The sequence below is a fragment of the Cladophialophora carrionii genome (genome assembly GCF_000365165.1).
Source record: "Cladophialophora carrionii CBS 160.54 unplaced genomic scaffold supercont1.1, whole genome shotgun sequence".
In the NCBI taxonomy this organism is placed as follows: Eukaryota; Fungi; Ascomycota; class Eurotiomycetes; order Chaetothyriales; family Herpotrichiellaceae; genus Cladophialophora; species Cladophialophora carrionii.
The window spans coordinates 4,055,140-4,075,163 of NW_008481816.1; the positions used below are offsets into that span (position 1 = coordinate 4,055,140).

Below are 20,024 nucleotides of genomic sequence, written 5' to 3' on the forward strand. Positions count from 1 at the left end.
GGCGTAGCTAGCCGGGTGTAGTTCTGTATCTCGCATGCTTCCTACCGCTGGGTATCTTTTCTGATTGCGGTGCGGAAGTAACAATTCGATTCTGATGGGGCTATGGACTGTCTGATGTCGGTAACACCAGCTATACAGGTAGTGAGTGTCCGATTTCGTCGGAATGACTGCGGATTACACAGAACCGGCGTATGCGGCAGTCCCGAGTCCTGCTCAAGCGACCGTCGTCCAGCCTACTGCGCATTCCCCAAATGCCATCAGGGGACCTGGGCCGGTCTGGAAGGGTGCCGAAGGCCCAGGTCGATCAGGTATCTTGTACATCGTAACGCCGCAGTCAACCAAGGCGCTTTCTCATTCAGTCACCTCCCATGGCACTCGCTATTACAGCCTAGACAGGCATTTGTATGCCCATAGCCGTGCCCGAGCAATTAACACCGTCGGGCCAGGTACACGACCAACCAGTACCACGGCGGAGGCGAGCATACACGAGGATGCGGACCGCATCTCACTTCATTCGCCCCTGCCTTCCTGGTGATGTGGCTGTCCTGGGACTCTCCAGGGTGGTGAATGCTCTCGGTCCTCCCTCCTGGGCAAATGCTCAAACTGTCCACTGGTCTGCACATGTGTTGGGTGACGGGGATTGGAAAGATCCCGGGCGTTACAGCTCGCCTTGCCTCTGCGTTACCCTGGCCCAGTCACATCATAGTATAAAACGGAGATGCATTTGCAGTCTCCTGCAGCCAGTGCTTCTTCTCTCTTCACCTGCCCTTCCCAACTAATCTGCCTTGCAACTCACTGTCTCGCCATCTTATAGACCCTATCGAAGCCATCTTTGCCTTCCTCGGTGCGCACCCGTCTCAGTCATGGCCTCAAACTCCAACCAAGGTGCAGGTGATGATAGCAGCCACCACAACAGCATGGTCGTCTCGTCTACCGGCATCGATGATCGTAATCCTGCTGTCGCAGGCGTAGCAGGTAAGCTCGACCCGGCTTCTAAACCCCTCACCTTGCGTGAAGCTGATCTCAATCCAGAGGCAGCCGCTCCATCTGCCGCCCTTCAGCGGTATGCCAGCTCCGCTTCTCGTAGCGAAGCCTGGCACCCTCGTCGAGCCGCCCGACAACACTTTACTCACCTCATCGCCGAAGTCGATACCATACTGTCGGCGATCGAGGGTGCGCAGGTTGCCCACTGACTTGGACCAGTGCGTTTTCCCGCCCAGATTCATGTGACACCGGTCCGGCAGACCTTTCGCCGGGAGCGCTGGGTAGCACCGGGACAGAGGCATTTGGCGAAAGTCTGAGATTGCAGGATTGTTACCCCGCGCTGGACCTATGATGCCCCTCTTTCCCCTCGAAATCTCTTGTCTCGCCATCAATCATGGTGTTGATGGTTGAAGCTGTAGAGATCATTTTCGCACCGTTGAGGCCATAATTGTGTGGCATGGTTATTTATGAATTCCTACTTCGTCTTGATGATTCCAATGTGAAAGTGATATTGATTTGAGTAGCATGAAATCGCTACAGTTGCTATTTTGCGATCTGATAGTGTCTTGGTGTTGTTGTTGAAATGTGTTGTGATGACTGAACAGTGTTGTGGTTTGGATGCGGGTGTCGGAGAAAGCACAGAACATGATCCCGCTTAGTTGACTGTAGGTGAGCGGCAACCAGGGGTGAGCGGTTGCCTTCACTTTCGATTGGTTGCGTTAGCGCTGTCCAATCACATTCCTCGACGTTGGTCCTCGAGTTGCGGAAATTGCCGAATTCAGTGCCTAGTATCACCGGCAAGGCGTCAAGCCGTTGTGGCCCGCCTCGTTGGGATACCTCTAGTTATTGAGTCTTGAAGCCTGCATTTATGGACAAGGAAGCGGGAGTTCACTGCTCTCGATCTCTACTGCACTACCTTCCTAGCATTACAAAGTTATGCCGGACGCCAGGAGAAGAGCTTGACTCCCTTTGAGAGGTACAGCACAGTGGCAGCCGCCCGACACTCACAGAGGGTGACGAGCTACATGCGACTTTACAGTGTGAGGACTACTCAAAGCGTCACAACCACCTTCGATCCCGACACCCCGGCCCTCAGCTTATCCACTGCCGCCTGGATATGCTCGACGCCATGACCCACGACGTCGACCCTCGGTGCCGGCTTGATCCTCCCGTCCTTGAGTGCGGCGGGCAAGAAATCGCCGTATATCTCCCTGCCGAGCGCCTTGTCCTGACTCAAGATGAAAGCCGCGAAAACTAGCAGACACGTTGCTCATTAGTGTACCGCGCAGCAAGGTCTTCGTTTTCATCGTCACATGTTCCGGGTGGGTAGGTATGCGGGTATGTGGGTAGGGAGGTAGGTGGGATATGAACTGTATCGTGGCGGACTCACTCATCCTCGCATTCACCGTGGCTGGAATATCCGGCGTAGCAGGCAACGAGAGCGCTATCCTCCCACCACCAAGCTGCGCCAACACCTGGGCAACATTGAGTTGTGTGTCTCTCGTGGAAATCGCTGTTCAATCGAACCCCACGTCATGGTCAAGTCAGCAATCAGTCCGTCTCGTTGCACTTCCTTGCCTTCTCCATGTGCTCGCACTCACCGTCAAAGGCCCCTGCACACTTGTATTGCTGCATCGCACTCGTCAAATCCCCGACGATACTCAGGCTCGCGCGGTCAAAAACCTCACTGGCGCCCAGACTCTTACAAAGCAGGTAATTTCGCGGCGAACTTGTCGTGATGACTGTATACCCGGCCGCCACGGCCAACTGGATCGCCGCACTGCCGACGCTCGAACTACCTCCCCAGATTAATACGGCTTCGGCATCTCCTTTGAGTGCTTCTCTCTGCTCTGCCCGTGGGAGGCGCAGCCCCAGGTGCTCCTTGTGGAACAACCCCAACGCAGCAGTGGAGATAGCGAGCGGCAATACGCAGGCGTCCTCGTATTTCATGTCCTTGGGGATCGCGGCGCACCCGACCGTCGGCACGACGGTGTATTCCTGGAAACCACCGTGTTTGGCCTCGTCGGTATTTAGAGCCGTGCAGTGCCCGAGGACGCGGTCGCCCTTGCGGAATTGACTGACGCCTTCGCCGACATCGATGATCTCGCCCGCGACATCGTTGCCCAGGATTCGCGGGAGGCGGCCTGGCGGGTAGCTGCCCGACTGCTGAGCGTGGTCGACGGGGTTTATCGCAATGGCGTGATTCCTGACTAGGACTTCGCCTTTGGCTGGCTTGCCAACCTCAGCGGACCCAATCACGAAGTTCTGCTTGACTTCGTTAAGCCAGGCCGCTTGGTTGGTCTGAGCCATGAGATCTGATAATTGGTAGGACGGTTTATTAGGGGGAAACAGCCACTGTCCTACCTGCTGCGGGTTAAGGGACTTTGTTCAGTCCAGTATAGGAGCGTGAAGAAAACAGGAATTCGATGAGTGAATAGAACATCAAAGAACCACCGAGGGTATACGCTGTTCATCACCTACTCGGATCGCGACGAGGCTGTCACGTCCATGAGGTAAAAGGTGGATTTTTAATAAGACCCACGATGCTGGAGGCCTGACATCATGATGCAGGACTTAACGGAGATAAAGCGAGGCATCAGAGACGTGAACGAACTGCAGTGCTTTCTCACAAGAGGCTGCACTCGTTGTCCCATGTACTGGGAGCGGGGCATATTCAAGCAACCTCGTTGCTGTAGATGTCAGATACGGGATCATTCCCGGAAGTGTGTTGACCGGAGACTGTGAAGAAAGAAACATTGTTGATCATGCCTTTACTCACCATGACTGCTCTTATGCGTAGATTCCGTCCTTCGCAAGACGCCTCTAGGGGTTCCTGGTGTAGGAGTTGCGCTACCGCACAAGACCTTGGATTCGCACAACAGCCAGTCCAGTACCATTCTTGCTTCGAGGACCACCAGCCGTGTCCAAGATCATTATCCATGCGAAACAGATGGCCAGCTGCATCGACGACTCTTGAGTCAAACGCTACCATCGTTCGCCTGCTGTGCTTCCGCAGACGCAGCTTCCTTAGCTTTGCGTTGTTCTGCTCGGGAGACGTGATCTTGTGAGTACGACGTTCAATTCAAGCACCGGTTGCTTGTTCTTCCGAAGAGTAGCTGCTTTGGAATTAGATTTACTACCAGCGCCGAGTACCTTCAACAGCTATCGCCGTGCAGAGCTTTGACAATGGATATTGTATAAGTCATTCGAAATCCATGGATCTGGTCAGTATCTTGACGATACTCCGTGCTTCGTACTCCTTTGACCAAAGTGCAAATATGGGGGCTCGTTGGGACTCGGCATGCCTGACGGGGTATTGGATGCACAGCCACATTGGTGACATCGATTTTCATGGTGATAGGCGTGGAACAGCAGCTGGCAAATTGCTCCTTGTCGATCTGGTCATCTCGTACGATGCTGATCTTGGCTCGCCGGGTACGAGTATTGCCCAACTCCAAGCGCGGTCACGTGTTGAAAGGAGTGCATTCTATCCAGCATTCCTGTCAAGAAGAAGCCGGGTCTCTACGGGGTAATTCACTCGTAGTATCAGTGTGCACAAGTTTGCAGACGCCACCGTCATGAAGCTGCCGAGGCCGACCACAAGGGCCCTTCTGGCTTAAACGGCGGCTGGGGATGGGGCAGGAACGGTTGGACAAGACAAGGCAGGCGCGGCCGACACCCTCTCTCTGATTGGCGGACTTGCGCCTTGGCGTGCCCCTTTTCGAAATCAAACACCGATTTGGCCGAGGACGCGTTTCATGATCCACGCCAATCACCCCTTGGCGAGAGCTCTCAAACAGCTTGCTGAGATACTCATGAAGCATCTCGTGTCCTGTCCTTGACCTCCCTCTCGATGAGCACACCGTCGTGTCGCCCGTAGCCGCTCCTTCTGCCTCGCTGTCTCTCATTTCAACTGCTTGTCGCGCTGTGCTGCGACGCAATCCACGCTCATTCTCTCTTGTATTTAGCAAAACAATTGCAAAGCGTCCAAGCGCCCCGACATTCACTGCAACGCACGGCCATCACTGGAAGGACCTGGAGTCGCTTTCAGGCGCATCTGCAGCAAGAAACAGAAATCGTCTATCACTTGACTTAGATCTCACCATCGAGTACATTGAGGGACGTAGATCCGCTTACCACCATGTATTCCTTCAAGGCGACATCCGTTGCCCTGCTGTCGCTCCTCGCCACGGCCTATGGCCAGACCTTCACCTCATGCAATCCCTTGGAGAAGACGGATTGCCCACCCAACACCGCGCTCGGGGTCGCCAATTACACCATCGATTTCACCCAGAACACCATGTCTGAGAAAGTATGGAACGTCACCGCTAGACCGATCAATTACGGAGACGATGGCGCGGAATTCACGATCGCTCAACAAGGCCAATCACCCACAGTCCAGAGCAACTTCTTCATCTTCTTCGGCCAAGTCGAGATCATCATGAAGCCAGCAGCAGGGCAGGGTATTGTCAGCTCGATGGTCTTGCAGTCAATGGATCTGGATGAGGTGGACTGGGAATTCATTGGAGGGAACAATTCATACGTCGAAACAAACTTCTTCAGCAAGGGCAACCAGACAGATTACGGCAACGCCATCTGGTATCCTATCGAGGATCCTCAAAACACATGGCACAACTATACACTGGACTGGTCACCCGAAAAGCTGGACTGGATCATTGACGGAAACATCATCCGCACGTTGAAATACGAGGACGCCAACAATGGTCTCAAATTCCCCCAGACTCCCTGCGACGTCAGGCTCGGTATCTGGGCCGGTGGTGACCCGAAACAGCCGCAGGGCACAATCGACTGGGCTGGTGGTGAGACAAACTACGACGACGTCCCCTTCACCATGGCCGTCAAGTCCGTCCGTGTCTCAGATGCTAGCCGAGGAACTCAATACGTGTATGGTGATACCTCGGGCAGCTGGCAGAGCATCAAGATCCTCAAGTAAGCATTTTCCGCCCCTTTCCATTTTACATACGCTGACCTTCCTACAGCGAGACTAAACCCATTTCCCTCGACGGCAACAACTCCGCCTCATCCTCCCAGACGGTCTCCCAGAAATGGAACGGCCTCCCTCAGACCACAAAGTACATCATCATCGGCGTTGTCTGCGGCGTCATCGGCCTTGCGATCTTGGTCTTTGCATTCTGCTGCGTGCGCCAACGCCGCGCAGGCAAGCACGAGAGACTCATTGAAGATGCCAAGTATGAGAAGATGCAAGGCGAGGTGATGGCCTATAGAGCAGACATGAACCGAATGAGGAACGAGCAGAAAATGATGGGTGCCAGTGTCGAGCATTTCAGCCCGGTGAGCCCGATGATGGGGAATGTGGGCGCGGGTTTCCAGGGTCAGGGGAGTCCCATGATGGGAGGAGGTAGGAATCCGAACCAGATGGGGTATGGGTATCCCAGTGGAAGGGGATATCAGAAGTACTGAGCGCGGCCGGGAGGTCATTGATACGGCATGACGGGGTTACACGGATGTGGCCGTCGCCAAGGCATAGTGGACACGGTGGGTGTGCGGAAGTGGTCGTCTCATCATTGTAAGATAATCGGTCTCATTGAGAAGGTCGTTTTCATTGGAGCTGAAGTCATGTCAACAGAATAGAGGGTGCTCGTTTTCAATTGTGTGATTTGTCATTTTTGAGCCCTGCGGCTCGCGCTCTCTCCACGCGCTGTGCTCTGACGACGTCGAAACGACGCCGGCCGGGGCATCGACACCGCCGACACCGACACCGACACCGCCAACGACAACGACAACAACGACCACCAAACCCTTCTACTCCTTAGTGGCCTTCTTGCCCACCCCCAGCATCTGGCTGACCTTTGACTTTAGGCCCTTGCCGCCAACACCAACACCAGCCTCAGGATCAGGGAGGTGGTTCTCCCCATCCCCAGTCCTCCCTCTTCACCACCTTGCCCTTGCTCAGTGTCACCACCTTGAGCTCGCCGGGCTGGATGACCCTGGCAACTACCGGCTTGGGCTTTGGACGCCCCCTCGCCGTCACCACGCGACGCATCTCGTTGGGCAGGTAGAAACCTGCGTCCCAACAGGTGCCCTTGAAGATGACCTCCCTGAGGCGCTCTGGGTCGAACCAGCGGAACTGCGGGAGCACAAGTCAGTCCGAAGCCGAAGCCGAAGCTGAAGCCGAAATCAGGTGGAGAAGTGAGTGAGTGAGTGAGTGAGTGAGTGAGTGTGTGTGTGTGTGTGGGTGTGGATGGGTGAGCAACTAACGAAGGGACCGGCATCGACGGCGAAGTTGCTGAGCGTCAGAGTCTGAATGGGCAGATGGCGCTTGTTCGCGGCTGGAAGTTCCTCCTTCACCGCCGCGGCTTGTGCTTGCTTCATGGCGGTGCGGTCGAGATACTCGCCGCTACCGAATTGCGGGTGCAGTTCGCCTGAACCTTCAGAGCCGCCCAGGTATTCGGTCGGTTCGGTGTAGCAGGGTTTCGAGCCGTCATATGCCCAGTTGCTGTCGATCTTCTTGTATTGCGCCTTAAAGACTGCGGCGGCGAGAAGAGATGGCATTGTTAGTTTGATTTGTACAAAGAATAGCAGAGAAACAAACAAACAAACTCGCAATGGCAGAAGAGGGGATGGAAGCAAAGCCTCACCGTCGTTGATTTCTGGTTCTGGCGCCATTTCGAGTGTGAGTTTGGTGAGGTTCGAATTGACAAAGCAGGCTTCCCAGATGATCGGCTGGTAGGATCTCATCATGCCACTGAGGTGGAGGACGTGGAGGTTGCGGAACGAGACAAGACGCTTGAGGTCTCTGAATGGGAAGTTGCCCTTCTGGTCGCCGTCGCTGTTCTGTACTTCGGTGTCGTCCATGTCTTCAGCTTTGATCGGCCAGAAGAGGTCAATGTTCAGGATCGGTCGGTTTCTGTCTAGGACAGGCCAGAGTTCAGGGCGGAATTCCATGATGGGCTTGTCCATGGCGCCGATGTCGTTGCTGGGTGCTGTGAGTCCATGGTTTGCGAGGGTTTCAAAAGATGAAGAGGAGCTCGTGGGTACCATAAACGAGTCAAAGATCTTTGAGGTTCAAGTTTCGGTTCAGGTGTGGGCGCAGATTTCTCTCGCCTCTGGTCAGAGAACGCAGCTGCTTCACTTTGTTGCGAGGGAAGAAGGGCGGTGTCACTAGCGGCTTTTGGTGCTGGTGAAGGTGAGGTGAAGGTGAAGTTGCTCATTCATTCCTGTTTTCTGGTGACAAAAGTGAGGCTGTGTCCTCTTTTGTTTGCCAAACACAAGACACTTACTTTGTGTGGTGTGCATCTCCTTGGGCACTGGTGCTGGGGGCGTCTCTGTGGTGGCCTCCAGAGGACGAGAGAAGTTCGGGGTCTTGGTTGAGGAAGATGCCATGCTGAGAGTGCCTGAAGAGGGCGGCACTGCTCCCGAGCATACTGGACAACGAGATGGAAACAGATCGAGAGGGAAGACGACAGTGTGAAGTTGTGGCCATCGCCGTGGAGGACCGTTGAGGCTCGCTGGGCAAGTTCATCGCTGTCGAGCGTATGGACGTCGAACAGCGAATACCTGAGGCCAACGATATGCATCCAGAACGGTAATATGATTTGTCTCGACTCGGCATCGGAGGGCTCGCTTTCTGTTCCTTGCTGCCCTTCCAGGAAGGCGTCTCGGCCGCTGCGATGGGGACGACGATGGCCATGTCGCTTTTACAAAGGAGATGGCGGTGGTGCTGGTGGTGGTGGTGGTGGTGGTGGTGGGAGCCGAGTAGCTGGCCATCACACGTTTTACTGCAGTCGATGCTGGCGGCAACGACCAGACTATCAGGAACCCTATTGTCAACACTTCTTGACGGCATGTCACCGATTCTATTCAAGTGGACGAATATCTCAGGAGCTTCTAGTACCAACCACCAAGGATGTGAGTCTGGCTGTTACGGCCATTGATGCAGCTGACTGGATGGTGACGACGACCAGCATACTACGTCAGCTTGTCCAATTGGTCTTCTGAAGGCATGTTAGCAAGATGCTTCTTTCAGGGGGAAATGCGTCAGAAGTCTTCCACTACAATGCAGACAGGAACGAGGATTTTCGTCGCGCCTGTCGCTGTTGGCAAGAAAGAAAATCAGCATTCGATCGATATTGCTGCCCATCGAGACGCAGCAGGCTGGACACCCGCTTCAATGCTTTCACGCTAAGAGAAGGATGAAGCCTGACGTTCCTATATAACAATGGCGATTAGCGCGATGTGATGGCCAGGCCAATCATGTTGCTACTCTTGGTGGCCGGTGATGCCCACCACGACGACCAAGTGGCGCCAAGCTGCCCTACGCACATATCGCTTTGTTGTAACGATACTGGAGACTGAAACTCACTGGCCAGCGAGCAGGCACCCGACGCAAACAACTGGTGGGAGAATAGCATGAGTGTTTGGAGATTGGCTAAGAACTTTGCAGTGGCAATAGAGAACGCTTCGTGCATGCGTCTTCCAGTGTTGGTAATGTGCGATAGTAAAAACGTCCTATCTCCTCCGCTTGAAGTTCGATCAAGTTCTGCACCGACATCTCTTGCATAACGGCACGCAACATCCTCGCCTTCTCTGCCATCGGAATCATTGATCGAAGGGACTCACGAGGCGGATGACGAGGAAGAGTTCCTAATATGCTAAGAGGCCCAGATATTGACTCGACCGGCATTGATCCAGGCACCCATGACTTTCACTATTTCACCGTGGCTGGCGTTGCCCGACCATTGGATTATTTTCATATCGACTTCGTTGAGGATATGGCCGGGCTTCTGGCTAGGCAGATCGACCCTCAGCAGCAGACACTCGAGCAGGACAAGGAAACCTCTGAAGTGGGCGTGGGTTATTCAGGAGACGGCCGCCACGGTCAACCTGCCAGCGCGGACTCGTTCGTCCACAACCACTTCGTAGATGACTTCCCTCTGTACGCCCCTGTCGGGACTGCGTCATGGGCACGGATGGATGTGGTGTCGATCTTTTCGGTGCTGTCAGCTATGGTTTGCATATGACGACATATATGTCAACAGAGACCTTGTAGCTGCCAGCCACCGACCGGCAACAGCGATTAGGTTCAGAGACGTTCGTGGACCAGACCCACGCTCGCGGACTTGCCTGACAGCTCAGTGTCGGGTGATGTGCGGACCACAGAGTTTGGAATGACGGAATGCGGCGCGAAGTCATCGAAGGGACGGTCATCCAGGAAGATTACACCCATACACACATGCGGCCTCGGCGCTGTCACCTGCCAGCTGTCAGTCACCAACGATGGAGGAAGCGATGTCAGCACCACTGCCAAAAAGTTTATGAGATGAAACTTCCCAGAGATGTGAGCCCGAGACACCATCACGGCGAGGCCGAGAGTTTCAGCACGATGACGTGGAATGAGATGCTGGATGGTATGATCCAGTTCACGCCAGATAGAATGATGACCTACCGGGTCCATTTCCTTCGTCACAGCATGACGAACACAGAAAACGGGCTGCGGATTGCAGAGGTCTGTTCCCACTGCCATCAAAAGCACGATCTGCTCATAGCGTAAGAGTGCGATGCATTCAGTGCTGCCGAACAGGACGTAATGCTGCATCACGGCTCCTTCCAGTCCAGTGGGGCCATCTTGCCATTGGAGGGCTCGTGAGCCAGATAGCGATGCTTTTGGAAGTTTGCCTGGCGTTGAGACCAAGCGTGGTAGAAAAGCTACTGGGTCCAACTCGAGATCTGTGGGTAGACATGCGTCACAAGTCCAGATGAACTCAGAGTGCTTCTCCCTCCAGATTCCGCAAGCGGCGGTCCTTCCTCTAACTCGCGTCCGACCGAGAAAGGAATATGCCGACTTTCGAGGAAACGTGGCGAATCGGCAATTCCGCAAACATCGCGTCTCTCAATCTCGACTCGGTATTTTTGTGCGTATGAGGGCGTCGGACACCTAAATTGCAAAGTAGCTGCGAAGTTGGTGAATCTGCCGCTTATCTAATCTCTTGGCAGTAATGACGCGCTTCGCGATCCTGCCGTGCACATGTGTTCGTGACCGAGAGTGTGCGCCATTGAACTTGGGTGATGGCGCCAATACGACGATATTTGCGAATCAGCAAGTACTCTGTCCTTGAGTGCCGGATATTCCTGGAGAATCCAGCTGACGAGCCGCGCTGGCTCTTGAACGAGAGCAACCCTGCGCTCCCGAGAATCTTCGAAGCAGTGAAACCCTACGTGCTACCAAAGCTGAGGGAGGAAACTGAACGGGCAAAGAGCAAGGGCAAGAAGAAGAAGAGTATCAAAGATGTGGTAAAACAAGGCGAGCCCTCTCTGTCCGATGGCTGTTTTGGGTCCTCGCTAACAGATGCCTCCAGATGATTTCGAAGTTTCCATCTTCCTCACTGAGATCAACACCCGCCATTCCCTGATCATTAAGAATAAGACCTTCAGAGAAAAGGCTCCCATAAAGAGCAACAACGGTAACAAGATGACCGGCGCAGTCACAATTCGAGACGAGGATGAGGACGAAGGCGTCGACTTGGGAACTATACCTGCGGTGGGAGACCCAGACAGCAATGACGGCGCGCCGGTCGCAGGGAGCGGTCTTGATTTGGACGAGCAGGACGACAAGAAAACGCTCGGGTTCGACACCACATATGAGGGTTTTAGTATCTGGGGTCGAGTATTGTGCCTCTTCGTTGAACGCAAAGGCCCCGCTAGCAAGAAACAGTCAGGACTCCAAGGCAATTCGCAGGCACTCATGCAAGATTGGATTCAATCAACGCAGGAGCAAAACGACGGTGACTTGTGATTTCACTCGCACAGACAGCGCTGCCATGAGCAATTTCTCGGGTGCGACATTGCAGCGAAGCCAAGCTGTGTCATGGAGAATTTCAGAGACCACATCTGACACTCATCGTGTAGGGCAGCAACATGGCCCAGAAATCAAGGCCTAGGCCTTGCCCTTGACGCTTGCTTCACCACCAGACGACTCGCTGGCTGGCGAAATGATACGAAGTACCACATTATGCTTGCGGGCTGCCCGCTACGAGAACAACCTTTCTCAAGTGGGCTTATGTGTAACATGCCCCATCTCGGTTCGAGAACAACATGACTTGCATGAAGCAGTGCCAAGTGTGGACGAAATTGGACAGACAGTGCATTTTGTGGCGTCTGTTCGCGCAATTTCCACGTGGTTGTGGCTGGCCCCCCTTTCCCTGTCGGCTCGGACCCTGCATAATGCATGGAGGTACGGAGTACGGGGCCAGCCATGAGCCATTCTCTTCTGCGGCGACGCCGGTTCCACCCTCCCATCAGGTCTCAAGGAGATGGTGAAGCAGTCGAAGTATACGGCCAGGCGAGAGTCAGTTCATAACATCATGCAGAATGACTGTGTAGCGTTGGATTACCTCTTTCCAGATCGGGGCTGTGCAGAGCTTCCCAATGCGATGGCTGCGCCGGAAGCGCAAGTGTCACTGGACGAGAACTCAATGCCGCCCTCATCTTCCGGAACAGCTTCGCTGCGACACTGCAGTATCAGTGAGCTACTTTTATTGGAAGCGTCTTATGTGCGGCGGGCCACTTTGAATGCAGTCAGATACTCCGTCACCATGAGTCAGCGAGAGTCTCTCATAATCTAGTCCCATGTCCACACAGTATTCTGGTTCCCGCTTCTCGCCAGGAACTGCTTGCTAAGCTAATTTCGAGGCATGGAGGTCCGAAGGGCACTGTTACACGACGAGTGCGTCAAAGCTGCGGCATGAATTCCTGGCCTCACCCTGAACCTGCTCTGGTCCATGCGTTTGTTTGATTCAATCTCCAAATTGCACAGAGCTAGTTGCGAAACGGCAAGTGCATGGAACCTGATCAGAATTCGAGAAATGAGGCATTCGGCCAACCGAGGAGATACTTTAGACTAGCGAGTGGCAGCCACCACAAGCATCAAATGGCCTTCCAACTTTAGAACAGTCGGAATGTCCGGCAGGAAGCCACAATTGATTTTTCAGCTGACTTGGCAACGTGCGTCCTGCAAGGTAGGGTGTCAGAGCGAGAACGAGGGCCAAGCGGCACACAGGAGAACTGCGAGTCGCTATTCAGAGAGTACGAGGTAGTCCACCTGGCTGGGACGGTGACCGACCGGCGCGATGTATGCTCAATGATTACCGCCGCAGTCGGTGAAGTGTGACGAGAGCCGTTGCGTATCGCCGCCCATCGTGACATCAGACGCGCAAGCGCCTGAAAAGACTTTTTCTCGTTTGCAGCGGAAAGGACAATCACAGCCGAGTGCGTGCGTAAATTGTCGTTCAGGAGCAAATCTGAAACACACCATTCAGAAGTTTCCTGCTTCAGCGATGGTACCCGTATTCGAGTCAGTAACAGTTGGGGGGTGGCGAACAGATCATGGTGATCCAGGGGCACGCTGAAGAGGATCTTCAGGAACCCGAAGCTGACCACCATCCAGCCATCCGACGGGGGCCTGGAAGATCAGGGCTTGAGCCGCAACTGATCCGAACACCAGACTTCCCCTTGAAACAACCGTTACAGGAAGTGGATTGCTTATGACTGCATAATCCACCATTGTTGCCGTGGTTCTGCGAATAACGGTGCCTGTCAAGGTTGCACATCCATCATCGACGAACGATGTTTGCCTGTGTCCCCGGCCAGGTCACTTTGGTGACTCGTTCGCTTGGCCTTGTCGACCGGTGAGCCGGTACCTATGTAGTAATGCCCAATCCAAGCGCTGCGCTTGGCCACCACCTGAAACAGTGCCTCCGCGTGACATGAACTAAGCGAGCGAAGAGCAAAAAGACATCAGCGATCACAACATCCGAAGAACCCCTCCTTCAAGGACTGCGAGGTCTTGGGAACAGGCAGTACCTGAGAAAGCAGCCGGTGAGCACGAATCAGCGGCGTCTGGAATCGGTCCCCTCAGTATAGCATCGGAGCTGGAACCGAAAGTCTGAGAGAAACTCAACACGAACTCTGTTTGTCCGACGAATCAGCCCAGTGGGTTCGTTCTACTCATCCGAGCAAGCCCGCGTTTGCCATCGTTCCAAAAAAGGGCTCCGGTTGCTGGAGAGCTGAATGCGCCAATTGCAGTTCATCTGACAGGCACAAAGCGGTATGGCGGGACACTGGCGACGACGATTGCAAGCTTGACCCCGATCACGAGGCCAACAGCTTACCAACAATACTTCCACAAGTACCCAGATTCTTAGAATAGCGGTCCACGAATTATCACGGACGGCATTTATCATTGGTGGGCAACACACCACCATGACAGCTTTCCAGGCCACGTTTACTCTGGCTACCAATGGATGCGGCTCCGGCAGTGTGAAACCGGACGGAAGTAGAACGAGACCAGGAACCTCTGTGCGACGTTTCCGACGACATGCAGCCGGAGAGTCGGTCGTCGCTCGTCTGGCTCGGGATTAACGGCGTCCTGCAGGCTGAATACTGTCACTGTCACTCTCAGTGCTGAAGCCGATCTCTATTGGGTTCCCATAGCGGTAGAACCATTCCTTGTTTCGGCACAGAGTTACGGGGTGCCAAGCGAGTGAGTGACAGTCTCTCGAAAGTTTGGGCACGTCTATCTTGCTCACCGCCCTGTGGATGTATAGCTTTTTGAGTGGAACTGGCTCAGTGAAGCTCCAGTTGTGCAATAGGAGTATCGTCACCGAAGTGGCTCCGCCGCGTAGACAAAGGAGACGATGGGTCTCCCGAACCTGCTGATGATTGCGGTGACATCGATAATCTCCTCCTTGCGAGCCGCGCCCGAGCGACCCCAGGCTGTCCCGGTCAGCTGGGACCAAGTCTTTGTCAGTTTGCGCGCCTGAGGGTTTTAGCGCGGGAGCCTAGTCGGCGACTCGAGAAGCTATGAGGCACTAGTCCCGTTCAGGGGGGTCCATGCCAGGGGCACGAAGGGGGCGTCTCCTGAAATCTTGCGTGTCAAACATGGAAGGATGAGAACATGGCACCACCGGCAGCCACGAAGCGGGATCCACCGCGCAGGGCAGCCTGGAAGTCAATCAGTACGAGGTACGGATGACTGTGGCCGGCGTCACCATTTCTGGAACAATTTTTCGGTCGCACCGGGGCGAGGCTGCCTGTATCAGAAAATAAATATCTGGCTCGGTCCCCCTCCGCAGCAGGCAGGCAGGCTTCCAGACACCAACCATCCCATCCCACCAGTCGTTCGACTCACGCATCAGGACATATACGACGCACCTACGAGTACCAGAGCCCTTCTCATACACCTGACCAGCACCTGATCTGTCCTCGCCGACACTCAAATATCACAATGCCTGCCGGTTCCAAATATCCTCCCTGCCCGGGTCCTCCTCCCAATCGACCTCTACCGGCTCTGCCCAAGAGACACGCCGCATAGAACGGCCTGTCTCCATACTACCATACCGTTCGAGAAGTCCCGTCGTCGGTTCCGGTCTCATCCCATGGCTGTTCAACACCCACTCACTAGAGTCTGCACTCTTCCGATGTATCGAGGCCACATGACACCTTGCTTCTGCCTAATGCAATACAGCTGGCATTTCTCCACCTTTCAACAGCCCGAGGTTTGCAGCAAACACCTTACAAACAATGGAAAGTAGCAGGGGCTTGGCACGAAGGATCCATTCGTGCATGAAACCTGAGGTTATGCACGAATCGATGCGCTGGCACCTCCGCTTCTCAAGCACAACACTCTTGCAGGAACACCGTCGCCTGTGAGCCCACATCCAGGAGAGCTCCCCAGCACTCCAGCCCGAGGTGCCTAGCTTCCTCGCAGATACGACTCTCTCTTGGTCTCTGAACACCCCTAATCAACACGACATATGTCCACTACAATCCCACCGCACTAATCCGGACACCCTTTGCGGCCCGATCATTCAGCCCTACCCTCAGAACTTACACGTGTGAGACGCTCTCATCCACGCCTCGCCCAGTACAGTGGATTGGCTCTCTCCATGGTCCTTTTATCAGCACATGTATCAACAGAACCATCTTGCATGCTTGTACCACCAGTCGATACCCACAGTTTTCTACATTCGCTTGCGGAGGAACGGCAGCTCTCGTTTGCCTGGTCAGTCACCTTTTGGGGACGACCACCGGTCTTTGTACATTACTTGAGGACATTAATGAGCCCCATGATGACGAGCACCCCTCTGGAAGGGAAGTAAACGGTCACAGTGTTGGCCCTTTCCTTATCAGCTAGTGTATCTAATGGATAATATCCCTTCCATCTATCTTCTCGTTCTTCTCGTTCTGCTGTAAGACGGTCTTGCCGCCTGACTGCGTCGTGCAGGGGACCCTAGAGATTAGGCAGGGAGCCGCGCAAGCCCTGTTTCGAGAGCAGAAGACTGCTTCACCCAGTGGATGCTCATGAAGCTGTTTCGAATACCGCGTAATGGTCGGCTGCAGACCCCCTCCGCACGGTCCGAAGTGTTGACCTGGGAGCTGACCGGACAACGATCTGAGGGAGGTGTGAGCTCTGAGTCCATTGGCTGAAGCGGATTTGGCATCCGAGGACAGCCGCCAGGAACAAGGCGAGAACAGTAAGAGCCTCAGCCACGGGCGTCGCTGCTGGTTTGGATCGTACCTCATGACCTGGAGCTACCAGTAGTCCCCATAGCGGCTGCGCCCTTGTCCTCGCTGTGTATAGTACTATCGAAGCCGAGAGCTTGGAAGGTCTGGGAGGCGCGTGGCAGAAGCTAGGCGTCCGAGCCGACCAGCTGTCGTGGCGGCATTCTCACCCCGCGTTGAGGATGGAAATAGCAGTCATCACATCCGCCGCCATCTCTGCAATGCAAGTGACGACCGCATCACCATAAGCAGCTTCAAGCCGAGGTCCATGCGCTCCGTTGTGTTTGTCAACTTGTCTCTCAATTCTTCCGAGTACGAGTACCTCGTACCATCTCCTTCATCTGAGCCTCATCTCCCACCCATCCACTTTTCTTCCCCCGGTGGACATCGTCACCATCATCGGACTTGGGCTGTGGATGAGAAGTGGCTCACCTGCCGGGGATGATTCATGCTAGCCGGCAGGGCACGAGACGTGGTTGGAGGAACACAATCTCTTCGTCCGCTCTCTGTCTCTGCTAGTCGAGAGCTAAACCTCTTTGCCATGGCACGCATGGGTAATCGTGCCGTCTTGATGGCAATTATGTGCGCCATGACGACATGCAACGCCCAGCCACCCACAATTTGCCCGTTATACAGCGTTATTGCGCGGCCGTGGGGAATGCCAAATCTTGAGCTGCGAACTGCGAACTGCCACTGCTGTCACTCCCACCGTCTCCCGCCAACCAGCAGCGAGCTGCTGTCTCCGAGATCTGTGAGTCCGTATTGGCGGCGCGCGGCTGCCAACTTTTGAGATCGCCGCGGCGTCTTTGTACCTCGTAGCTGCTGCGGTTTTGCTTTTCTGTCGGTCGAGCCTCCCTCCCTCACATAGATCTGGTTGTCCTCGAGATTCGTCTGTCGTTGTGCGGTTGCTGGCGTTGTCTGACGTTAAAAGGTCGAGCGAGCTTGGCGTTGGCCTGCTGCGTGAGACTTATAACATATACTATACCCTCGTTGAGCAATGTCTTCTCGTTCTCTGCCACTCGTGGGCGCTCTCTTCTCGACCTTCGCTATAGCGCAGAACACTGTTTCTCTTGCGATTTCGGCTCAACCGACCTCGGGCGCGTCGAGCGTCATCAGTCCCTCGTTTGCCGGCTTCGGCATCGAATCCTCCAACCTGTACTCCTTCACGGGCGGAAGCGAGGAAAACCAGCTCACGAAGAACCTCCTCGCGAATCTGGCGAACTACACGGGGACGCCGCCACATCTGCGCATTGGAGGAAACACCCAAGACTACTTCATCTACCAAGATTCGCAAGATGACTATCGCTGGGAGCCAAACCCCGACGCAGTTGGGCAGGGAGCCTTTGCCACGGATTCGATGATCATTGGCCCCAGGTATTTCGAGGTGATCAATCGCTTTCCGAGTAACACTCCCATCACGTTTGGACTGAACCTGGCATACTCCGAGTCGGACTATATCGAGCAGATCACCACCATGGCGACCCAGGCCGTGAACCGGCTGTCCGACGTCAATCTGGTCTCGTTTGAGATCGGCAACGAGCCCGATCTGTACCTCCAAAACGGATTCCGAACAGGGTCGTGGGGTGGTCAGGTCTACACACAAGAATGGTTGGACAGGGCCGACGCCGTGTACCAACAAGTCCTCAAGCCCAACAACCTGCCAAGCAACTTTTTCGAGCCCGGCGCAACGGCTTCCACTATTGGCACGTCTTTCCAAATCCAGGATCTCGAAGAGTTCGGCATTACTGTCAAGGCGAATGGGTCCACAGACCCCTACATCTCGAGCTGGAACCAGCACGACTACTATTACTACATTGGAGTGTCGACGTACCCGATAACAGCGTATTCCTTCATGACCTTATCCACGACCAACGATCAATTTGCGGCTTGGGTTTCACAGATCCAACAAGCAGAAGCGACGGGATACCCATATGCTCTACGGGAGATGGGGGTTGTGGGTCCCATCGGGCTGGCTGATGTTACCGACATTTTCGGTGCGGCCCTGTGGTCTCTCAATTTCTTCCTCTATGCGGCTACCCTCAACATCACTTCAGTCCAGATGCACATGACCGACAATAGCAACGCTAGTGCGTGGCAGCCAATCGAGTACTATGGGAACCAGCCCTTCGTGCGACCCAATTACTATGCCTTTGCCGCATTCGATCAATTGATCGGACCCACGTGCCAGGCCCAAGTCGGTGGGTACGTCGTTTCCAACCCTCCTGCTGCGTATGGCGGACGGATTGCTGCATACTCGGTCTACCAAGCTGGAACCCTCGCCTCCATCGTGCTGATCAATTCCAATCCTGCCAATGTGTCAATGGCCAACAAGCCCAGCTTGACCTGGGATTTGTCGCTACCGTCACAATTCGCAGGACAAGACCTGTACTTGCACTATTTGACCAATGACGGTGCCGACGCGAAGCACGGAACCACGTGGAACGGTGTCAGCTACGAGGAAAGCGGAGACGGCACACCGACCCTCGTCAACGATACTATCTCCACGGTCAGGATTGGCAACGACGGCAGCGTCAGTGTTGTTGTTCGGGACTCACAGGCTGTGATCGCCAACATTGGCTCACCCATTGGCCAGCTTCAAGCCAACCCAAGTGCCTGCTCAGCTCTCGCCGCCAGCACTCCTGATGCGCGGCCAGCCACTACACCTGTTGGCACAAGTCAACCGGCTCCCACCAGTACGTCGGGTACCTCGTCATCCGGGTCGTCGTCCGGGTCAGGGGACAGCTCAACTCAATCAAACGCAGCGACAAGCACACGGAGCAGTGCGACGGCCAGCGCCACTAGTGGAGGTGTCTTCCGCCTCTCGACGATGATTTTGACGACTTTTGGCGCGGCAGTATCCACAGCCCTGTACCTGCTGTGCATATAATTTGGATTTCATGCGGATGATATCTGCTGACCTCAGGATATCATGGGCATACGCAATGCGATAGACGGCGTTTATGAACACCCGCTGCTCTAAAGATTTACGATAGAATGAATGCAAGCGCCTGGGAGAAAAAAGAGCATCATGGACATAGTCTGCTGGATCTCCAGATGGTTACCGGCACAAGCAGCACCGGCGAGACAGCTTGTTGTTAGATGCACCTACTCGTACGTGATTGGAAGTTAGACTATCTAACATTAATGAATAATGGAGCTGATACGAGCTACCGTTTCCTCAAGTGGTCTGAGACTCCACGTGATAGACACGCATTGGACCTACCGAGTATGTGAGAACCTGACAACCTCACCGGCCAACAGAGCGTGTCGCGATTCTCTGCCACCTTCGCCGGCTTCGGCAAGTGATGGCTGTAGGAGTTGGTGGAACATAGCTGGCATCGCGAAAAGGTCGCCGTTACGGAGTACTTGGATAAACGTAATGATCGCGACAGGTGGCTCATTGCCTCGACGTCTTGGGCTCGTCAGCGTCTCCTGCATGAGAGGTTTACTTGCACCTCCTATCCGCGAATCTTCCACATCCACTCGTCTTCCCAGTCTCA

The 20,024-nt window shown here is 54.6% G+C and overlaps 5 protein-coding genes across 5 annotated transcripts; 3 read left to right on the top strand and 2 right to left on the bottom strand.

Moving 5' to 3' along the window:
* Nucleotides 1-2,535: 2,535 nt before the first annotated feature.
* On the bottom strand, nt 2,536-3,294 carry G647_01444 (uncharacterized protein; the record flags this gene model as incomplete). Its single annotated transcript, XM_008724844.1, has 1 exon — nt 2,536-3,294. The coding sequence occupies one exon, from the start codon at nt 3,292-3,294 to the stop codon at nt 2,536-2,538; it is 759 nt and encodes a 252-aa protein (XP_008723066.1).
* A 1,831-nt stretch (nt 3,295-5,125) lies between these two features.
* G647_01445 (uncharacterized protein) lies at nt 5,126-6,426 on the top strand (the record flags this gene model as incomplete). Its single annotated transcript, XM_008724845.1, has 2 exons — nt 5,126-5,934; nt 5,985-6,426. The coding sequence occupies 2 exons, from the start codon at nt 5,126-5,128 to the stop codon at nt 6,424-6,426; spliced, it is 1,251 nt and encodes a 416-aa protein (XP_008723067.1).
* Nucleotides 6,427-7,143: 717 nt separating this feature from the next.
* On the bottom strand, nt 7,144-7,926 carry G647_01446 (uncharacterized protein; the record flags this gene model as incomplete). Its single annotated transcript, XM_008724846.1, has 2 exons — nt 7,144-7,493; nt 7,605-7,926. The coding sequence occupies 2 exons, from the start codon at nt 7,924-7,926 to the stop codon at nt 7,144-7,146; spliced, it is 672 nt and encodes a 223-aa protein (XP_008723068.1).
* A 3,105-nt stretch (nt 7,927-11,031) lies between these two features.
* Nucleotides 11,032-11,758, top strand: G647_01447 (uncharacterized protein; the record flags this gene model as incomplete). Its single annotated transcript, XM_008724847.1, has 2 exons — nt 11,032-11,256; nt 11,312-11,758. The coding sequence occupies 2 exons, from the start codon at nt 11,032-11,034 to the stop codon at nt 11,756-11,758; spliced, it is 672 nt and encodes a 223-aa protein (XP_008723069.1).
* Nucleotides 11,759-17,521: 5,763 nt separating this feature from the next.
* G647_01448 (uncharacterized protein) lies at nt 17,522-19,411 on the top strand (the record flags this gene model as incomplete). The annotated part of the gene is made up of 1 exon (XM_008724848.1): nt 17,522-19,411. One exon carries the CDS (start codon nt 17,522-17,524, stop codon nt 19,409-19,411), a length of 1,890 nt encoding a protein of 629 aa, XP_008723070.1.
* Between the last annotated feature and the right edge of the window lie 613 nt (nt 19,412-20,024).